The 22,251-nt window shown below is 45.7% G+C and overlaps 1 protein-coding gene and 1 long non-coding RNA gene across 9 annotated transcripts; one reads left to right on the top strand and one right to left on the bottom strand.

Annotated features, from left to right (window-relative positions):
• The first annotated feature begins 3,639 nt into the window (after nucleotides 1-3,639).
• Nucleotides 3,640-8,912, top strand: LOC311150346. Of its 8 annotated transcripts, XR_014615093.1 has the most exons (7): nucleotides 3,640-5,494; nucleotides 5,533-6,208; nucleotides 6,243-6,390; nucleotides 6,467-7,028; nucleotides 7,067-8,628; nucleotides 8,743-8,780; nucleotides 8,819-8,850. It is a non-coding gene; the product is annotated as an uncharacterized lncRNA (long non-coding RNA). The 8 variants fall into 8 exon arrangements; XR_014615091.1 differs by lacking the exon at nucleotides 8,819-8,850 and adding an exon at nucleotides 8,853-8,912 and having other exon boundaries at nucleotides 7,067-8,780; XR_014615092.1 differs by having other exon boundaries at nucleotides 7,067-8,780; nucleotides 8,819-8,870.
• Nucleotides 8,913-9,062: 150 nt separating this feature from the next.
• LOC311150342 (transcription initiation factor TFIID subunit 4-like) lies at nucleotides 9,063-22,248 on the bottom strand (the record flags this gene model as incomplete). Its single annotated transcript, XM_084187750.1, has 16 exons — nucleotides 21,347-22,248; nucleotides 20,393-21,187; nucleotides 18,360-18,514; nucleotides 18,134-18,256; nucleotides 17,898-18,035; nucleotides 17,683-17,805; nucleotides 17,476-17,565; nucleotides 15,566-15,808; nucleotides 14,650-14,785; nucleotides 11,412-11,523; nucleotides 11,119-11,288; nucleotides 10,489-10,619; nucleotides 9,935-10,060; nucleotides 9,783-9,839; nucleotides 9,439-9,558; nucleotides 9,063-9,227 (listed from the first exon to the last, which is right to left on the bottom strand). Exons 1-16 carry the CDS (start codon nucleotides 21,576-21,578, stop codon nucleotides 9,063-9,065), a joined length of 2,916 nt encoding a protein of 971 aa, XP_084043876.1. The 5' UTR covers nucleotides 21,579-22,248.
• Nucleotides 22,249-22,251: the final 3 nt, after the last annotated feature.

Below are 22,251 nucleotides of genomic sequence, written 5' to 3'. Positions count from 1 at the left end.
GTTTGGCCGGGCGGCCAGCTCTAAGAAGAGTCTTGGTGGTTCCAAACTTCTTCCATTTAAGAATGATGGAGGCCACTGTGTTCTTGGGGACCTTCAATGCTGCAGACATTTTTTGGTACCCTTCCCCAGATCTGTGCCTCGACGCAATCCTGTCTCTGAGCTCTACTTACAACTCCTTCGACCTCATGGCTTGGGTTTTTGATCTGACATGCACTGTCAACTGTGGGACCTTATATAGACAGATGTGTGCCTTTCCAAATCATGTCCAATCAATTGAATTTACCACAGGTGGACTTCAATCAAGTTGTAGAAACATCTCAAGGATGATCATGGAAACAGGATGCACCTGAGCTCAATTTCAAGTCTCATAGCAAAGGGTCTGAATACTTATGTAAATAAGTTATTTCAGTTTTTATTTGTAATAAATGTGCTAAAATTCGAAAAAACTGTTTTCGCTTTGTCATTATGGGGTAGTGTGTAGATTTATGAGGCAAAAACATATTTAATCATTTTTAGAATAAGGCTGTAACGTAACAAAATGTGGAAAAAGTAAAGGGGTCTGAATACTTTCTGAAGGCACTGTAAGTATTTGGGTAGACTTGCGATGCTGCCCATGTATGGGATATAGACTGGATGAAGACACAGGGATTCACAGGCATCTACTGTGTCTGCAGAGTGAACAGAAACAAACTACATAAGCCTAATATCCACACTATCTGAAACAGGGACATGACTGTGTGTGCTTTACTGTGAGCCCTCAATGAGCTGCCCAACTGTATGTGTCTGAGTGTCTGTAGTAATATGAAAAAGTATGAAAATGTAGGCACTCACTAACTGTAAATTCGCTCTGGATAAGAGCGTCTGCTAAATGACTAAAATGTAAAATGTAACCCAGTGGTGTGTACCTACAGATCAACAGCCTGCATTCTCAAGCCACTGGAGCCGGAGCACAGCCAGAGACATGACTCCTGGTGCTGCTTGGCTAGCTAGTGTTGCTCATAAAATCTATCAGTCTGGCATTCTCAGCTCATATCGCTTGCTGTTGTTGCTGAGCTAAGGGGAGGTTTGGGAAACTGACGGTATGCTCCGAAGACTGCTGTACTGATAGAGAGCCATATGCAGGGGTGGAATTGGAAAAATATCACTCTAGGGACTAAGCATTCAGCTTAGAAACATTTTAGCATCTCAAAATGCTCCCTCCTGGGATTTTCTCTTTGTGAACTCCGTTCAGATGTTTAAGTGTGACTTTGGCCGCATTGACTTGGATCATGTCCACATACATGTGAGATTGCTCTCACTCCCAAAGACACAAAGCTAATTCATTTGTTTTTCTGACTTTGACTGTTTTCTGCCTATGGTGCTGCCTCGCTCTGTTTGAGGGATGTAGAGATTTAGTGATGCAATAGTGCCCTCCTCTGGAAGAACTATGCACTTTAACTCAGGAACTATATCAATTCAAATGTAAATCATTCATCATAACTACATCTTTGGAGCCCATCTGTCTGTGGGTTAAAAAAGTTGATAACCACTGTATAAGACAAACTATAAAACACAGCCATTGGCAAGATCCACCCATAGGATTTCACTGGGACCAGGCAGAAAGACATAGTACAACATAACCTATTTTTTAATGTAGATCATTCTCTCTCAATCCTCTATAAAAACAACTGCAATTAAAAACCATTTTTTCAATTAGAATATTTACATATTAACAAGTGACTGTGCAAAATGTACAAGATATTAATACATAATCTGTTTCAGGTTTTTCACTGAAAGCTGTTCTCTGATAGAACATAAAGGGAAAGGTGTGTAACAGCTGCTAGGGATGATGGTATAGAAAAGTATGTACAGTCAAAAAGGTTTCATCAATACCATCCAAAAGCTTATTAAGAAACAAGCAATTAGTATGTGCGCTAAGAAATATAAAAAAGATACATAAAGTGGGGTATCCCTCTGACCGACTGCTTGATTCAAAAACGGATCGTTCGGGGGGTGCAGTCCGTATAGTCTGTCCATATTCTGCATTCCATCACATCACCATGGCAGCCAGCAATGGCCTCCCTCCAATCATAAAGGTTATCTATTGCCAACTTTGCATCAGTCTCACTTTGCAATGTTGTATCAATTAATTAATGTAAATTGTTTTACATTACTTTCTGAAAAAAGAAAAAATATATTAATAAACATCTTGTTTATCAATTTCTTCACACGGTCTACTGATAAAAACCTACAATTGACAGACTGCTTCCATAGGGTGTGTGTGTGTTTGTGCGTGTTTGCATATGTGCATTTACATGTACAAAATGTTATCAACAGACATGTTGACATATACAGTGCTATGAAAAAGTATTTGCCCCCTTTCTAATTTTCACTACTTTTGCATATTTGTGATACTGAATGTTATCAGATCTTCAACCAAAACCTAATATTAGATAAAGGGAACATAAGTGAACAAATAACACAAATATTACATATTTATTTCATAAACAAAGTTATGCAACACCCAATTCCCCTGTGTGAAAAAGTAATTTCCCCCTCACACTCAATAACTGGTTGTGCCACCTTTAGCTGCAATGACTCCAACCAAATGCTTCCTGTAGTTGTTAATCAGTCTCTCACGTCGCTGTGGAGGAATTTTTGCCCACTCTTCCATGCAGAACTGCTTTAACTCAGTGATGTGTGGGTTTTCAAGCATGAACTGCTCGTTTCAAGTCCTGCCACAACATCTCAATTGGGATTAGGTCTGGACATTGACTAGGCCATTCCAAAACTTCCAATTTGTTGCTTTTTAGCAATTTTCATGTAGACTTGATTGTGTGTTTTGGATCATTGTCTTGCTGCATGACCCAGCTGCGCTTCAGCTTCAGCTCACAGACGGATGGTCTGACATTCTCCTGTAGAATTCTCTGATACAGAGCAGAATTCATGGTTCCTTCTATTAAGGCAAGTCATCCAGGTCCTGAGGCAGCAAAGCATCCCCAAACCATCACACCATGCTTGACCTTTGGTATGATGTTCTTACTGTGGAATGCAGTGTTTGGTTTTCGCCAGGCATAATGGGACCCATCTCGTCCAAAAAGTTGAGTCAAGTTTGCCAAAAAGCACCTGGATGATTATCAAGACTCTTGGAAGAACGTTCTATGGACAGATGATTCAAAAGTATAACTTTTTGGACGACATGGTTCCAGTAATGCCTGGCGAAAACCAAACTTTGCATTTCACAGTAAGAACATCATACCAAAGGTCAAGCATGGTGGTGGTGGTGTGATGGTTTGGGGATGCTTTGCTGCCTCAGGACCTGGACGACTTGCCTTAATAGAAGGAACCATGAATTCTGCTCTGTATCAGAGAATTATACAGGAGAATGTCAGACCATCCGTCTGTGAGCTGAAGCTGAAGCGCAGCTGGGTCATGCAGCAAGACAATGATCCAAAACACACAATCAAGTCTACATGAAAATTGCTAAAAAGCTACAAATTGGAAGTTTTGGAATGGCCTAGTCAAAGTCCAGACCTAATCCCAATTGAGATGTTGTGGCAGGACTTGAAACGAGCAGTTCATGCTTGAAAACCCACACGTCACTGAGTTAAAGCAGTTCTGCATGGAAGAGTGGGCCAAAATTCCTCCACAGCAACGTGAGAGACTGATCAACAATTACAGGAAGCATTTGGTTGGAGTCATTGCAGCTAAAGGTGGCACAACCAGTTATTGAGTGTAAGGGGGCAATTACTTTTTCACACAGGGGAATTGGGTGTTGCATAACTTTTTTTATGAAATAAATATGTAATTGTTGTGTTATTTGTTCACTTATGTACCCTTTATCTAATATTAGGTTTTGGTTGAAATCTGATAACATTCAGTATCACAAATATGCAAAAGTAGAGAAAATTAGAAAGGGGGCAAATACTTTTTCAGAGCACTGTAAATAATCATTATAAGTGATTAAAAACAAAACTCAAACACACAAGCACCTGGGAAGAGATGCTAAAACAGAAATCAAACAAGCCTAAAAACTCAGTGGAAAATTGACTGTTTAAGAAGGAGTGCTCCTGTTCTGTCATCAGAGTTCTGGAGAGTTAGAGATGTATGATTCATGGCTTATTTTGGCTGCAAGGCAGCTCGGTGGAAACGTAATATCAGTCAAGTTAAAATAATCCACAGGCAGTAAAAGAGCACTAGAATGAATGACTATAAAATAGGGGAAATAAAAAATGCCCAGAGTTTCTGTATCGTCAGGTATTTGACGTTACTCCTGCAGGTTTGTACATTTCTTGGTTAAATGTGTTAAAAGGATCCTCGCTGGGGATCTTTATAAAAAAATGTCTAATCATATATTGCATGAGGTTAAAGGATGTAAAAGCTAATGCATGTCCCTACTGCAAAACATGAGGATGTTTCCAGACCCAAAGGAGACCTCACAAACAAGAGCATTTCCCCTCCAGGGCACCAGAGGGCAGTGTATGGGAGGGGACCTGGTTGCCAGTAGCAGGTCTCTAACATAGAGAATGATTGAGGCCTCTAGTGGCAAAAGGCCGTATTAGCATGGGCAGTGCCATTGAGGGCATCCACCATTTTAATGTTATCAACTGGGTGGGACTTCCAACTTTATTGGCAGATCCCTCCTGGTGACCCCGTTGGAGTCATGTCCAACTGGGTCATCAGGAGGGATCAGCCAATCATGAAGAAGAAAATTGACTACTTCAAAATGGAGATCGCTTCACTGGAGCTGCCCATGCTGTCAGACGCTACAATGGCACAGATACAAAGACGAGTCCTCTATCCATTTTTATGGTCCCTACAGAACCGTGAGAGGCACTGTAAAGGAGAGCCCAGAAGAGCTAGTCTGATAGGTCAGTCCCACCAGCTCACTGTTTCACAGCTGCAACAACCTGGTCTCTCTTTGAGGAGGGCGTGTAGGGCTCAGCTGATGATTCATATTCCAGGTGTCGTTGGTCTCTCCTCTAGTCTAGGAGGTCATGATTCTAGGAGACCACAGAAGAAGAGAAGGTACCATCAAGTGTAGCTGGTCTATCTGACCCTTTGAGGGAGGTGCAATTGGTTGCTCTCATCTCTGGGGGAGGTGCTATAGGGAGTGGCTGGTCTCTGTCGGTTAGGGAGGTGCTATAGAGAGTGGCTTGTCTCTGTCAGTTAGGGAGGTGATATAGAGAGTGGCTGGTCTCTGTCTGTTAGGGAGGTGCTATAGAGAGTGGCTTGTCTCTGTTAGGGAGGTGCTATAGAGAGTGGCTGGTCTCTGTCTGTTAGGGAGGAGCTATAGAGAGTGGCTTGTCTCTATCTGTTAGGGAGGTGCTATAGAGAGTGGCTTGTCTCTGTCTGTTAGGGAGGTGATATAGAGAGTGGCTGGTCTCTGTCTGTTAGGGAGGTGCTATAGAGAGTGGCTGGTCTCTGTCTGTTAGGGAGGTGCTATAGAGAGTGGCTTGTCTCTGTCTGTTAGGGAGGTGCTATAGAGAGTGGCTGGTCTCTGTCTGTTAGGGAGGTGATATAGAGAGTGGCTTGTCTCTGTCTGTTAGGGAGGTGCTATAGAGAGTGGCTGGTCTCTGTCTGTTAGGGAGGTGCTATAGAGAGTGGCTTGTCTCTGTCTGTTAGGGAGGTGCTATAGAGAGTGGCTTGTCTCTGTCTGTTAGGGAGGTGCTATAGAGAGTGGCTTGTCTCTGTCTGTTAGGGAGGTGCTATAGAGAGTGGCTTGTCTCTTTCTGTTAGGGAGGTGCTATAGAGAGTGGCTTGTCTCTGTCTGTTAGGGAGGTGCTATAGAGAGTGGCTTGTCTCTGTCTGTTAGGGAGGTGCTATAGAGAGTGGCTTGTCTCTTTCTGTTAGGGAGGTGCTATAGAGAGTGGCTTGTCTCTGTCTGTTAGGGAGGTGCTATAGAGAGTGGCTTGTCTCTGTCTGTTAGGGAGGTGCTATAGAGAGTGGCTGGTCTCTGTCTGTTAGGGAGGTGCTATAGAGAGTGGCTTGTCTCTGTTAGGGTGGTGGTATAGAGAGTGGCTTGTCTCTGTCTGTTAGGGAGGTGCTATAGAGAGTGGCTGGTCTCTGTCTGTTAGGGAGGTGCTATAGAGAGTGGCTTGTCTCTGTTAGGGTGGTGGTATAGAGAGTGGCTTGTCTCTGTCTGTTAGGGAGGTGCTATAGAGAGTGGCTTGTCTCTGTCTGTTAGGGAGGTGCTATAGAGAGTGGCTGGTCTCTGTCTGTTAGGGAGGTGATATAGAGAGTGGCTGGTCTCTGTTAGGGAGGAGCTATAGAGAGTGGCTGGTCTCTGTTAGGGAGGTGCTATAGAGAGTGGCTTGTCTCTGTCTGTTAGGGAGGTGCTATAGAGAGTGGCTTGTCTCTGTCTGTTAGGGAGGTGCTATAGAGAGTGGCTGGTCTCTGTCTGTTAGGGAGGTGCTATAGAGAGTGGATTGTCTCTGTCTGTTAGGGAGGTGCTATAGAGAGTGGCTTGTCTCTGTCTGTTAGGGAGGTGCTATAGAGAGTGGCTTGTCTCTGTTAGGGAGGTGCTATAGAGAGTGGCTTGTCTCTGTCTGTTAGGGAGGTGCTATAGAGAGTGGCTTGTCTCTGTCTGTTAGGGAGGTGCTATAGAGAGTGGCTTGTCTCTGTTAGGGAGGTGCTATAGAGAGTGGCTTGTCTCTGTCTGTTAGGGAGGTGCTATAGAGAGTGGCTTGTCTCTGTCTGTTAGGGAGGTGCTATAGAGAGTGGCTGGTCTCTGTCTGTTAGGGAGGTGCTATAGAGAGTGGCTGGTCTCTTTCTGTTAGGGAGGTGCTATAGAGAGTGGCTTGTCTCTTTCTGTTAGGGAGGTGCTATAGAGAGTGGCTGGTCTCTGTATGTTAGGGAGGTGCTATAGAGAGTGGCTGGTCTCTTTCTGTTAGGGAGGTGCTATAGAGAGTGGCTTGTCTCTTTCTGTTAGGGAGGTGCTATAGAGAGTGGCTGGTCTCTGTATGTTAGGGAGGAGCTATAGAGAGTGGCTTGTCTCTGTGAGTTAGGGAGGTGCTATAGAGAGTGGCTGGTCTCTGTCTGTTAGGGAGGTGCTATAGAGAGTGGCTGGTCTCTGTGAGTTAGGGAGGTGCTATAGAGAGTGGCTTGTCTCTGTTAGGGAGGTGCTATAGAGAGTGGCTTGTCTCTGTCTGTTAGGGAGGTGCTATAGAGAGTGGCTGGTCTCTGTCTGTTAGGGAGGTGCTATAGAGAGTGGCTTGTCTCTGTTAGGGTGGTGGTATAGAGAGTGGCTGGTCTCTGTTAGGGAGGTGCTATAGAGAGTGGCTTGTCTCTGTTAGGGAGGTGCTATAGAGAGTGGCTTGTCTCTGTCTGTTAGGGAGGTGCTATAGAGAGTGGCTTGTCTCTGTTAGGGAGGTGCTATAGAGAGTGGCTTGTCTCTGTCTGTTAGGGAGGTGCTATAGAGAGTGGCTGGTCTCTGTCTGTTAGGGAGGTGCTATAGAGAGTGGCTTGTCTCTGTTAGGGAGGTGCTATAGAGAGTGGCTTGTCTCTGTCTGTTAGGGAGGTGCTATAGAGAGTGGCTGGTCTCTGTCTGTTAGGGAGGTGCTATAGAGAGTGGCTTGTCTCTGTTAGGGTGGTGGTATAGAGAGTGGCTGGTCTCTGTTAGGGAGGTGCTATAGAGAGTGGCTTGTCTCTGTTAGGGAGGTGCTATAGAGAGTGGCTTGTCTCTGTCTGTTAGGGAGGTGCTATAGAGAGTGGCTTGTCTCTGTTAGGGAGGTGCTATAGAGAGTGGCTTGTCTCTGTCTGTTAGGGAGGTGCTATAGAGAGTGGCTTGTCTCTGTCTGTTAGGGAGGTGCTATAGAGAGTGGCTGGTCTCTGTCTGTTAGGGAGGTGCTATAGAGAGTGGCTTGTCTCTATCTGTTAGGGAGGTGCTATAGAGAGTGGCTTGTCTCTGTCTGTTAGGGAGGAGCTATAGAGAGTGGCTTGTCTCTGTCTGTTAGGGAGGTGCTATAGAGAGTGGCTGGTCTCTGTCTGTTAGGGAGGTGCTATAGAGAGTGGCTTGTCTCTGTCTGTTAGGGAGGTGCTATAGAGAGTGGCTGGTCTCTGTCTGTTAGGGAGGTGCTATAGAGAGTGGCTTGTCTCTGTTAGGGTGGTGGTATAGAGAGTGGCTTGTCTCTGTTAGGGAGGTGCTATAGAGAGTGGCTTGTCTCTGTCTGTTAGGGAGGTGCTATAGAGAGTGGCTGGTCTCTGTCTGTTAGGGAGGTGCTATAGAGAGTGGCTGGTCTCTGTCTGTTAGGGAGGTGCTATAGAGAGTGGCTTGTCTCTGTTAGGGTGGTGGTATAGAGAGTGGCTGGTCTCTGTTAGGGAGGTGCTATAGAGAGTGGCTTGTCTCTGTTAGGGAGGTGCTATAGAGAGTGGCTTGTCTCTGTCTGTTAGGGAGGTGCTATAGAGAGTGGCTTGTCTCTGTCTGTTAGGGAGGTGCTATAGAGAGTGGCTGGTCTCTGTCTGTTAGGGAGGTGCTATAGAGAGTGGCTGGTCTCTGTCTGTTAGGGAGGTGCTATAGAGAGTGGCTGGTCTCTGTCTGTTAGGGAGGTGCTATAGAGAGTGGCTTGTCTCTGTTAGGGTGGTGGTATAGAGAGTGGCTGGTCTCTGTTAGGGAGGTGCTATAGAGAGTGGCTTGTCTCTGTTAGGGAGGTGCTATAGAGAGTGGCTTGTCTCTGTCTGTTAGGGAGGTGCTATAGAGAGTGGCTTGTCTCTGTCTGTTAGGGAGGAGCTATAGAGAGTGGCTGGTCTCTGTCTGTTAGGGAGGTGCTATAGAGAGTGGCTGGTCTCTGTCTGTTAGGGAGGTGCTATAGAGAGTGGCTGATCTCTGTCTGTTAGGGAGGTGCTATAGAGAGTGGCTTGTCTCTGTTAGGGAGGTGCTATAGAGAGTGGCTGGTCTCTGTTAGGGAGGTGCTATAGAGTGTGGCTTGTCTCTGTTAGGGAGGTGCTATAGAGAGTGGCTTGTCTCTATCTGTTAGGGAGGTGCTATAGGAGGAAGCATCAGGTGCATCAGAGTGAATGGTTTCTCTCATTCATTTCTTGTCCTTTAGGAAAGTGTTATTGGGCATGTCTGGTCTCCCTGTGTGTTATTTGAGGAAGCCTTTATAGAGCAGGTGTGAGCGGCTGGTCTCTCTCTCATTTTCCAGACAGAAGAGCAGGTCCCTGAGGTTGACCCTGGTGATGCGCTGGCGCTGAGGCCTGGAGCCTCCGCTATTGTACACACCTGACGGAGAGGGACCAGAGCAAGAATCCTGAAGAGAGAGAGAGAGAGGAGGGAGGGAGGGAGAAGGGGAGAGAGAGGTGGGGGAAGACAGAGAAAGTAAAGTAATCCATGTTGATCTTCAAAAAGATGTGTATGCATAAACTGCTATCAACTAAAAGCATTGTTTTCTTTGTTAAGATCAATCAAGAGTCAATGATCCAGCCCACAATACTGGTCTATGTTTGGTTATGATACTCTACCTCAGCCCCGGCTCCGCTGACGGGGGAGTTCATTTTCCGTTTCTTCCTGGGGCCGATGGCTGCCAGGGCCGTCATGTTGGCCTCCTTCTGCCTGATCTGATTCAGCTCCTGCTGCTGCATCTAGAACACACACACACACACACAGGGAACAGGCATTACAATACAAGACTCCTGTGCCTGAAGACAGAGACACATGACATGCTCACACACATACCCGCACCCACTATACATGAACATATTGACACACAAAGAGTATGAGAAACACTACAATTCATTCACATACGACATGTTACGCTAATGCTACACACACTATGTATACAGCTACACAAACCCTGTACTCTCACCTCTTTAGCCTTCTGTTTAAGCCGAAGCTGCTCTGGGTCCTCTTGCCGTGATCGAGACTGGGGGAGGAAAGAGGCACAGTATTCAGCATCACCACTACTGGCACTTACAGTATATGACCCCTAGATGGCACAAACTGCTATACATCAGTTACCTTAGCTGCCTTCATCAGGATCTCTCTCTCCTGCTCCTCCTTCCTCTGTTTCTCCATCTGATCCAGCTGCTCAAAGAACTTCAGCTGGGCTCGCACGTCACTCACCTGTTCATACTTATCATCCTCCTGAAGGAGAGATAGAGAGAGGGGGAGGGAGGGAGAGGGGGAGGGAGAGGGAGATAGAGGGGGAGGGTGATAGAGGGGGAGGGGGAGGGGGAGGGGGAGGGGGAGAGGGAGAGGGGGAAGATAAATAATGAATTACGAGGGTAAAATGGTTCATTTGACATTTTAGTCATTTAGCAGACGCTCTTATCCAGAGTTAGTGAGTGCATACATTTTTTCATACTGGCCCCCCGTGGGAATCGAACCCACAACCCTGGCGTTGCAAACACCATGCTTTTTGCGAACCCGTTGCCATTAGCACCAGTGAAGATGAAAGACCAAATCACAACCCCGTTTTGACTAAATATAACATACAACTTCAATAGCTCATTAAATAACTTCTCTAGTGAACCTCTTCCACACAAACACCCACAGAAGCTATGTTCTCTCACCTTGAAGGTGATGTTTTTCTGCTGCGCCACCTCCGTCACTTTCTCCAGCAGGTTCTGCAGCCGCTGCTGTGTAGCATGGGAAACGTAGTTGATCACCTCCGGCCCCAGGTCAGTCACCCCTAACCTCCTGCCTGTTACAACACAACAGGACAGGAGATGTCAGAGATTTTAGGTATAGAATGTGTGTGTGAGTGGGTGTGTGTGCGTGTTGTGTCTGTGTCTGTGTGTGTGTGTGGTGTGTCTGTGTGTGTGTGTGTGTGTGTGGTATGTGTGTGTGTGTGTGTGGTGTGTCTGTGTGTGTGTGTGGTGTGTCTGTGTGTGTGTATGGTGTGTCTGTGTGTGTGTGTGGTGTGTCTGTGTGTGTGTGTGGTGTGTCTGTGTGTGTGTGGTGTGTCTGTGTGTGTGTATGGTGTGTCTGTGTGTGTGTGTGGTGTGTCTGTGTGTGTGTGTGGTGTGTCTCTGTGTGTGTGTGTGTGTGGTGTGTCTGTGTGTGTGTGTATGGTGTGTCTGTGTGTGTGTGTGTGTGTGGTGTGTCTGTGTGTGTGTATGGTGTGTCTGTGTGTGTGTCTGTGTGTGTGTGGTGTGTCTGTGTGTGTGTGGTGTGTCTGTGTGTGTATGTGCGTGTCTCACCTATCTCATGTACTCTCTGTGTTAGTGAGGAGGTGTAGAGGAAGGCCTCGTCCTTACAGGAGCGGGTCACCGCGCCGACCATCTCAGAGTTGGTTGCCAGAATGCGGGCACTCTCCTCTGATAGGTTGACTCCAGCCATAGAGGCCACGTCATTTATGTCATCATCATCCCTGGATGGAGGGAGAGAAACTGTTTATAAGGCCTCATTTTAACGAAATCATCGGATTTGTACATGGATGTCTGTGTGTGTGTGTGTGTGTGTGTGTGTGTGTGTGTGTGTGTGTGTGTGTTACTTGAAGATTCCTCCGCCTGCCTCCTGCCTGTTCTTCTGTACTACGTGGAGCATAGACTGGGGCCCCAGTGTTACCTTGGCCCCTGGTGCTAGAGCCTGCTTCACTACAGGAACTGAGAGAGAGAGGGACAGAAGGAGAGAGCGAAGGGAACAGTTACATAACAGACAGACACTATACCTTTATTCAGCCTCCTAACCCTTTCATATCGTATATCATAATTCATCAATAAATAATTTACTTTGTCTTGGTAGAGTTGCTGTGAGCAGAAGAGTGAAGCGGACCTCAAGAGGAAGTGAGATGGAGGAAGAAAACATTTCACAGATGAGAGAGCTTTCTATGGGTCCCTCAAACCCCATCCATCAATAGACGTGATCAATATAGCATGCAGTTATATACATATGTCACGGGGCAGTGTTTCTATACAGTCCCTGGTCAGTGAAGCCAGCAAGGCAAGCCAGGGGGACAGTGGACACACGGACACACACACACACAGCAGCAGCAGCACTTATCACATCACTGCCATCTCCACTAGCTAATAGCTGCCGGTCACATACAGAACCAATACACTTCTTTCTGTCTGTTGCCTTTGATCACAGACACTGCTAATTGGCATTGTTCACACCATGTGTGTTTGTCCCAGAACCTCCCAGCCCAGTGGAAAAATACCTCACACAGGAAAGATCCAATCCTGCACATGAGTCGTATCACATTCTACAGTGATGGTGTATCAAAGCACTAGATAATAAGATAAAGATTAATAAGGTAATACAAACTACTATTAGGCCTATAGTATATTTTATCCTTTGTATAAACAATATTTATATTAGAGATGTTCACGTATGATGAGTACACAAACGCACGCATCAAACACACAGGCAAAATGCAGTTAATAGAGTCGATGTCTGCGCCCCCGCGGAAATCTAATTAGCGTAATAATAAAAATCACCATGAAGATCTGTCAGTTTAAGCTGGAGATATGTTTTTTTTGCATTGGATGCGTCTCAATCCGAGATATCGCACTTCCCCATCTGCGGTGAAACAGTTTGGGCTACACACTCTGTGGAAAGGTGAGACTCACGAAAACGTACAGGTCCCCCGTACCAGTTGGAAAAAATGAATGGAAGTACAGTGCATTCGGAAAGTATTCTGACCCCTTGATTTTTTCAACATTTTGTAACGTTACAGCCTTATTCTAAAATGGATTTAAAAAATAAATAATCCTCAATCTACACACAATACCCCATAATGACAAAGCGAAAACAGTTTATTAGAATTTTTTCAAATGTATAAAAAAACAAAAAACAGAAATACCTTGTTTACATAAGTATTCAGACTCTTTCCTATGACACTCGAAATTGAGCTCCGGTGCATCCTGTTTCCATTTATCATCCTTGAGATGTTTCTACAACTTGTGGCCTCCATCATTCTTAAATGGAAGAAGTTTGGAACCACCAAGACTCTTCCTAGAGCTGGCTGCCCGGCCAAACGGAGCAATCGGGGGAGAAGGGCCTTGGTCAGGGAGGTGACCAAGAACCCAAAGTTCACTCTGACAGAGCTCCAGAGATCCTCTGTGGAGATGGGAGAACATTCCAGAAAGACAACCATCTCTCCAGTACTCCACCAATCAGACCTTTATGGTAGAGTGGCCAGAAGGACGCCACTCCTCAGTAAAAGGCACATGACAGCCCGCTTGGAGTTTGCCAAAAGGCACCTCAAGGACTCTCAGACCATGAGAAACAAGATGCTCTGGACTGATGAAACCAAGATTGAACTCTTTGGCCTGAATGCCAAGTGTCACGTCTGGAGGAAAACTGGCACCATCCCTACAGTGAAGCATGGTGGTGGCAGCATCATGCTGTGGGGATGTGCTTTTCAGCGGCAGGGACTGGGAGACTAGTCAGGATCGAGGGAAAGATGAACGGAGCAAAGTACAAAGAGATCCTTGATGAAAATCAGAGCGCTCAGGACCTCAGACTGAGGCGAAGGTTCACCTTCCAACAGGACAACAACCCTAAGCACACAGCCAAGAAAATGCAGGACTGGCTTCGGGACAAGTCTCTGAATGTCCTTGAGTGGCCCAGCCAGAGCCCGGACTTGAACCTGATCGAACATCTCTTGAGAGACCTGAAAATAGCTGTGTAGCGACGTTCCCCATCCAACCTGACAGAGCTTGAGAAGAATGGGAGAAACTCCCTAAATACAAGTGTGCCAAGCTTGTAGCGTAATACCCAAGAAGACTTGCGGCTGTAATCGCTGCCAAAGTTGCTTCAACAAAGTTCTGAGTGAAGGGTCTGAATACTTACGTAAATGTGATATTTCCGTTTTTTATTTGTAATAAATTTGCAAACATTTCTAAAAACCTGTTTTGCTTTGTCATTATGGAGTATTGTGTGTAGATTGATGAGGGGAAAAAAACGATTTTATCCATTTAAGAATAAGGCTGTCACGGGGTCTGAATACTTTCCGAATGCACTATATACTGTATATGGAGACTTTAGTGCCAAAAATAAGGGGTTGTATATATATCCACACTACCAGTCAAAAGTTTGGGCACACCTACTCATTCCAGGATTTTTCTTTATTTTTACATTGTAGAATAATAGTGAAGACATCAAAACTATGAAATAACACATATGGAATCATGTAGCAACCCAAAAAGTGTTAAACAAATCAAAATATATTTGAGATTCTTCAAATAGCAACCCTTTGCCTTGATGACAGCTTTGCACACTCTTGGCATTCTCTCAACCAGCTTCATGAGGTAGTCACCTGGAATGCATTTCAATTAACAGGTGTGCCTTCTTAAAAGTGAATTTGTGGAATTTCTTTCCTTCTTAATGTGTTTGAGCCAATCAGTTGTGTTGTGACAAGGTAGGGAGGGTACCTCCAGGCTGTGTAAGGGCTTTTTACCAAGAAGGAGAGTGATGGAGTGCTGCATCAGATGACCTGGCCTCCATAATCCACCAACCTCAACCCAATTGAGATGGTTTGGGATGAGCCGAACAGCAGAGTGAAGGAAAAGCAGCCAACAAGTGCCCAGCATATGTGGGAACTCCTTCAAGACTGTTGGAAAAGCATTCCAGGTGAAGCTGGTTGAGAGAATGCCAAGTGTGCAAAGCTGTAATCAAGGCAAAGGGCGGTTACTTTGAAGAATCTCAAATATATTTTGATTTGTTTATTTCATAGTTTTGATGTCTAAAAATGGGACACAGAAAATACAAAACAAACACACACACACCTGTCTGCAGCTGTTTGACCACCTGCGGCTGTCCCATGATGATGCGACTGTGGTGCTGGCCTTGGAGCGTAACCATGGGTGACTGGGCCAGAGTCACCTGAGGCCTCGCCATTGCCCCCTGCTGTTGAGGAACCATCTACAGAGAGAGAGAGACCAAAGAGAGAGAGCCAAAGAGAAAGAGACGAGAGACCAACCAGAGAGGCCAGAGAAAGAGACCAGAGAGAGAGAGAGAAAGAGAGGCCAGAGAGAGACAGAGCCCAGAGAGAGAGAGATACCAGAGAGAGAGGCCAGAGAGAGACCAGAGAGAGAGACACCAGAGAGAGAGAGGGAGAGGCCAGAGAGAGGCCAGAAAGAGAGGCCAGAGATGGAGAGAGAGAGAGGCCAGAGAGAGAGAGGCCAGAGAGAGAGAGGGGCCAGACAGTGAGAGAGACCAGAGAGAGGCCAGAAAGTGAGAGACCAGAGAGAGAGCCAGAGAGACCACAGAGAGGCCAGAGAGCCAAGAGAGAGACCAGAGAGAGCCCAGAGTGAAAAAGACAGAGTGAGAGAGAGCCCAGAGACCAGAGAGAGAGAGACCAGAGAGAGAGAGACAGAGAGAGACCAGAGAGAGAGAGAAAACAGAAAGAGAGAAAGCGAGAGAGGCCAGAGGAAGAAAGAGAGCAGACCTGAACCTTACTGTGCAGGCTCGGGTATTTCCTTTTCACATTGTCCTTTCCAGTATGGTTTCAGCAACTATGGTGGCTGCGTAACCAGGCCAGCCGACTGCAGCTCGGCTTGGCCAAGTAGCGTGAAAAGGGTGATACACTTGGGGTCATCCCTCAACATAACATATAGACTTCATATGACATTAAAACAACAAGGCACCCCGCCTATACAATAGGGGAAACACACAGTGGAGTATCATTAGGATATAGTATACCAGGCCAGGCTTGCTATGAGGCGTCTGGGCCAGGCTGATGACAGGAGACTGGTGCATGGTCCCTTTGGCCCCAGGGCTGCTGCTGTTGAGAGGGGATCTCTGTGCGGCAGCCATGCCCCCCAGCACCACAGCAGTCAAGGCCTTGGAGGAGGCGACAGGCTGGGCGCTAGCCTGAGGCAGCTGGCTCTGCTGGATGAAGGCTGCCGAGTCTGGGGTCATTTGACGCAGTGCAGGAAGACTCCTCTGGAGATGGGGAGGAAGAACACAATTCATTCTCTCATCTACAGTATATTGCATCGTTGGCCACTTGAATTTGTTTGTGTGTATAGCTACAGATGAAGTCGGAAGTTTACATACACTTAGGTTGGAGTCATTAAAACCCGTTTTTCAACCACTCCACAATTTTCTTGTTAACAAACTATAATTTTGGCAAGTCGGTTAGGACATCTACTTTATGCATGACACAAGTAAGTTTTCCAACAATTGTTTTCAGACAGATTATTTCACATATAATTCACTGTATCACAATTTCAGTGGGTCAGAAGTTTACATACACTAAATTGACTGTGCCTTTAAACAGCTTGGAAAATTCCAGAAAATGATGTCATGGCTTTAGAAGCTTCTGATAAGCTAATTGATATAATTTGAGTCAAATGGAGGTGTACCTGTGGATGTATTTCAAGGCCTACCTTCAAACTCAGTGCCTCATTGCTTGACATCATGGGAAAATCAAAAGAAATCAGCCAAGACCTCAGAAAAAGAATTGTAGACCTCCACAAGTCTGGTTCATCCTTGGGAGCAATTTCCAAACGCCTGAAGGTACCACGTTCATCTGTACAAACAATAGTACGCAAGTATAAACACCATGGGACCGCGCAGCCGTCATACCGCTCAGGAAGGAGACGCGTTCTGTCTCCTAGAGATTAACGTACTTTGGTGCGAAAAGTGCAAATCAATCCCAGAACAACAGCAAAAGGACCTTGTGAAGATGGTGGAGGAAACAGGTACAAAAGTATCTATGTCCACAGTAAAACGAGTCCTATATCGACATAACCTGAAATGTCGCTATATTTGAGAAATGTCCTCTGATCTGATGGAACAAAAATATAACTGTTTGGCCATAATGACCATCGTTATGTTTGGAGGAAAAAGGGGGTTCTTGCAAGCCGAAGAACACCATCCCAACTGTGAAGCACGGGGGTGGCAGCATCATGCTGTGGGGGTGCTTTGCTGCAGGAGGGACTGGTGCATTTCACAAAATAGATGGCATCATGAGGAAGGAAAATGATGTAGATATATTGAAGCAACATCTCAAGACATCAGTCAGGAAGTTAAAGCTTGGTCGCAAATGGGTCTTCCAATGACCCCAAGCATGCTTCCAAAGTTGTGGCAAAATGGCTTAAGGACAACAAAGTCAAGGTATTGGAGTGGCCATCACAAAGCCCTGACCTCAATCCTATTGAAGATGTGTGGGCAGAACTGAAAAAGCGTGTGCGAGCAAGGAGGCCTACAAACCTGACTCAGTTACACCAGCTCTGTCAGGAGGAATGGGCCAAAATTCACCCAACATATTGTGGGAAGCTTGTGGAAGGCTACCCGAAACGTTTGACCCAAGTTAAACAATTTAAAGGCAATGCTACCAAATACTAATTGAATGTATGTAAACTTCTGACCTACTGGGAACGTGATGAAAGAAATAAAAGCTGAAATAAATAATTCTCTCTACTATTATTCTGACATTTCACATTCTTAAAATAAAGTGGTGATCCTAACTGACAGGAAATCTTTACTAGGATTAAATGTCAGGAATTGTGAAAAACTGAGTTTAAATGTATTTGGCTAAGGTGTATGTATGTAAACTTCCGACTTCAACTGTAGCTACATTAGAAGGGAAAAGCCATCAGTCTCACCTTGAGGAAAGGCACGAGATATGGCTGAGGAGAGGAGTTGAGCTCCCGGTATAACCGACTGGTGAAGTCCTCCGCTTCGATCTTACCCTCCTGCGGTGGTAGAAAAACAGACAATGTAGAAAGACAGAGTGAGAAAAATAGTGAGAGTGAGTGCAAGAGACAGAGAGATAGACACATACGGCCAGACAGATGACCAGACAGGCGTACCAGCAGGCTCTTGACTAACTCCTTGACGTTGGCTGTGGTCTCAGGCGACTGCTTCCCGCTAGATGCCAGCTTGATCAGCGTGGACAGGAAGTTCTTACACTTCTTCACGTTCTCCAGGATCTCCTACACACACAAATACACAAGTTAGGACCACTGCATGACTATTTAGGAGTAGACAAATGCTGGAAGGAGGGAGTAGATGAGTGTTGTCTGACCGTGGTAGAAGCGACTATGGGGGTGCCTGGTGTCCCAGTAGTTCCAGGGGTCCCTGCTCTCTGGGTGACTGCTGCCGAGCCAGGCTGCACTGGGGCCTGACCTGGGGTGGCAGCCACCCCACCCAGCATAATGGTGTTCTATAGGAGATGGGTCAGAGGAAGCAGGGTATGAAAGGAGACTAAGGGGGGAGATTGAAGAGAATGGAAGAGAATAGGGGGATGAGTTGTGTACCTACCTGCTGTAGTACAGGAGGCCTCTGGAGGGTAGTGGTGGCCTGGACAGCAGTCTGGGCCGGGGAGCCCTGCTTAGTGATGGTGGTGGGGGTCACTTGACGGGCCATCATGGGCATCCCTGGAGCCTGCAGGACAGAGGAGAGGACAAGGGTTCAGGATGTCACACTGTGATCTCTCCATCACTGTAGGTAAGAGATGATTTGTGTGTGTGTGTGTGTGTGTGTGTACCTGTACAGAGGTGATCTGGACAGGGGGAGTGCTGGTGGGGGTGGCTGCCCGTGGGGTCATGGCGCTCTGGGACTGGGACTGGGCCTGCATCTGGGCCAGGGTCTGCTGGTGGATCATCAAAAGTTGCCCACTCTCACTGCGCACCAGCACCATGCCTGCACAGGGCATGGAGGAGTCAGGGGTAAGAAGTCAAACAGGGGTCATAGATCAACAGACAGACACTTACTGGCTAAATACAAATACATATCTTATTAATAACTATGGAACACTTTGTTTGGTTAGAAAATACAGTGTTAGCCACTCTTCGCAGAAAAGTGACAATAAAAAAGCACTTATCACAACAACAAAAAAAAAACGTTCAGCTCTCAGTGGAGAGCTTAACTAGAGCTAGCATTGTTAGACAGAACCTGTGAGACATGCAACTCCCACAGAAAATGTGACACGTGCATGAAACTACGTTACATGATGCGCTATGGTGTCAGCGTGCCTATTGATAATCGATCCATGGTGTGCCAGGGTAGCCTGTGTGTGATTTTACAGGCGACACAAGTAGGCAGAATCAATAGAACGTTCCCACAGGTCAGTGTGCTCGTGGAGCATAAACAACTGACAGCAAAACACACACGCACATGCACAGGGAGTTTTGTCTGATAAACCAAAGGTGCAGCAGCGATGTCAACTGTAGCTGATACAACATAGCGAATGTTAACTACAAGTTTGCAAAAAAGTTTCTGTTTCACAGAGAGTGTTGAAAATAAACACTATGCTGCCAGCAAGCTACATTGTATCCTCTCTCGACTCACTGTGGCTAACTGACATAGGGTGAAGTCAGCGTTAGTGGGACACTTTTTGGTAGATCGCTATGTAGACAATCAAAATCAGTGTACCCCTACTCAAGTGATGTTTATTTCAATTAATTCAGGTGCTACAACCCCTAAAACAACATCAGATCCCTACTTTTGATGAAGTGTCTTTCAATGCTAGTGGGACACTTAAGTAGATGAAGTGGGACACTATTTTCTCATTAAGAACACAGCGTCCCACTTCACCTGACACTTGTTGTGAAATCATCAATAATACTTTGTAGAGGCTTATAGATAACACACCATCTGTAAAAAAAAAGAAAAAAAGACAGCCAACTAGACCCTCTCAATGTCCTTGGAAAATGTATTTGGGGACATTCCAAGCTCTTGATGAAAATCTAACTAACAGAGTCTTCAAAGCTTTTACTTGATCCTGAAACCCCTCTATTGCCCCACCAAACGATGTCCCCTTTCATAAATCATGCCTCTTCTATCCTCCCTTTCTTACTTGTCATTGGCCTTTCTTTCCTTTCCTACTCTTGCCATTTCCCACTAATTCCATCCACCGTCATCCTATGCTGTTTATGTGCTAAATAGCATCTAGAAACGATTTACAGATGTTAGAAACAACTAAAAGAACATATTTCAATGTATTTTAGAATATCTAATGAAAGAATACACATTTAAATTGATTAAAAGTTTATTTTGTGTATTTTAATAGCTGTAAAGGCCCCTGTCCCACTATTCAAACACCATTCAGGGTAAGTGGGACACCACTATAATCAGATTTTCATAAATATTATTACTATTTACATAAATGGTTATTATATTTCAAAACACTACCAATAACTATTCATTTTAACATGAAAAGCTAGATTGTTTAATTATAATTTACAGAATGACAGCCTTATCATTATAGTGCAATGTTTCCTATGTATGCCGGTTTTTCATGAGTTTCAACAAGTCACTCCATCTAAGAAACCTGACCACACACACTACAATGATGTCACACTCACCAAAACCATTTTTTCATGCACAGAACACATTCAGCAACAACCAAATAACATGTGTTGTGATTGGGCTGCAAAATTATAGTACAGTTAGACAGTACCCTCAAAAAAATGTCCCACTAATGCAGACTTCTCCCTAACTGGCTACTGTACCACGTCAAAACATGCCACATGCTTCAATGAATCAGTTTATACAATGTCACCTGAGAATGAAAGTTACCTGGAGGGAGCTGAATGTTTTGGATGTTTGAAGCATTCTGTTGGGGTTGCGGAAGTCTCGGGGAGAACACCTGTGGCACGATCGCCTTTATCCCGCCAGGACTGCCTGCAATAGTCGATGGGATGGAGGTCCTCACATTTTGTAAAACCAGACTTTTTCCTACAACACTGGGGGCGGCGACTTGTGAAGTCGTTTGTATGGTCGTTTTTGGCAACTCCAACTTGTTGATTTGAGCTCCTGAACTTGCAGGGTGGGCAACGTCGACAGATGGTATCAGAACGGTATTATTACTCCCGCTCTGCGAGGTGACTGTTCCGGGTGTTTGCATAGGCGGCCTCACGAGCGTGACAGTGGGCACACCGTTTAGAACAGACAGCTGAGACGATATCACAGGTGAAGTGACAGCATTGTGCATAACAGGTGTTTGAATAACAGTGCTGGAAGTTGAGGGTAAGTTTGTGTTTCCTTTGACCACGGAGCTCGGTCCGTTGTTGACAACCGCGACGGCGGCCACTGTGCTGCCTGCTGAGCACCCCAAAGCGGCAACACTTCCTGAATTATGAGAGTTTATCACAACGCTACTTCCATTTAAAGTTTGTACACCAGCCGCCCCAGTTTTTCTGATCCCTACCCCGTGATCGGGAACCACCGTTACCACACCACTGACTGTCCCAGTCTTGCTCGGACTGTGCCCGGCTGTCATGCTCGAGCCCGCCGCCGTCGTCCCGATCGCTGCATACATGGTTGAACCCTGGGACCTCCTACTATTAATGACACCCCCTTGCACGCCAGTCCCTACAGGAGAGGAAACACATGAGAGGGATGGAAATATCGAATATCTATCAATTGAAAATATGCAGCTGTATAAGCAGGAGTTGTCAAATTGTGTGGCTAAAAGAGACGAAAACAGAAAAACAACGTGACCAAAATTAGCTAACCAGTCAGCTATCTTACCTGGTTTAGCAAGCTCTTGTGAAAGTCCCATTTTGCTGTCCTGGACATTGGAATTGCGACCTACAGCGGAGTTGTCAATGTGATTTGCTGCAGACTGGACCCTGACCGACGAATTTCCACGACCCGATCCCGTGAGCTCAGACTCCAAAGATCCAACTAGATCACTAACTACTTTCTCGTCCACCTCTGTGTTGAAAAAAACATCATCCAGTAAATCGGAGCCCGCCGCCATCTTCACTCTGCTACACAGCTAGTGAGACGCATGCGCCGATTGGATACGCCGTCACTGACATCGGATTCCGGGGTGCGCTGATTGGTTATTGCTAGATTTACAGTTTGGGATGAATTGTTACAAATTGCATTTAAGGAATGCCAGCCGGATGTGATAGCACGGGCGAAAAATTGGGACAACAGTACAGACAGGATTGCATTGGGTAGTTGTACGGCTGGCGTTGCAAATGGAAACGAACCACACGATACGTCGATTATGTTGCCGACTGTACTTATTTTGAATTATTATAGAGGAAATAGAGTGGATTTCTTTGAGCTTTTGAGTTTTTATTCTCGACTCAAAATGGCTGCGTTGTTTTTCAGGCGGTCTGTCCTACAGCTGCTGTTACCGCCCGCACGGGAGCGCGTAATGTGTGCTCGCTGCTGACTGTCAGAACTAGACAGCCAGCTTCGTGCCCCCACTGACTGACACTGACACCAATGCAGGACAATAAAGCATCTGAAATGTATTTTGTTTTACTGCGTACATGTATGTACCAGTAGCCTATTCATACGTAAGAGATTGATGTACCATGTGATATTTTAACTTTCACTGGGTATGCCAATTTGTAAGTCGCTCTGGATAAGAGCGTCTGCTAAATTACGTAAACGTATGCTGGTGCTATTGAATAATG

This window comes from Coregonus lavaretus, assembly GCF_964263955.1.
Source record: "Coregonus lavaretus genome assembly, chromosome: 22".
Taxonomy (NCBI): Eukaryota; Metazoa; Chordata; class Actinopteri; order Salmoniformes; family Salmonidae; genus Coregonus; species Coregonus lavaretus.
This window is presented reverse-complemented; position numbering and strand designations above follow the sequence as displayed.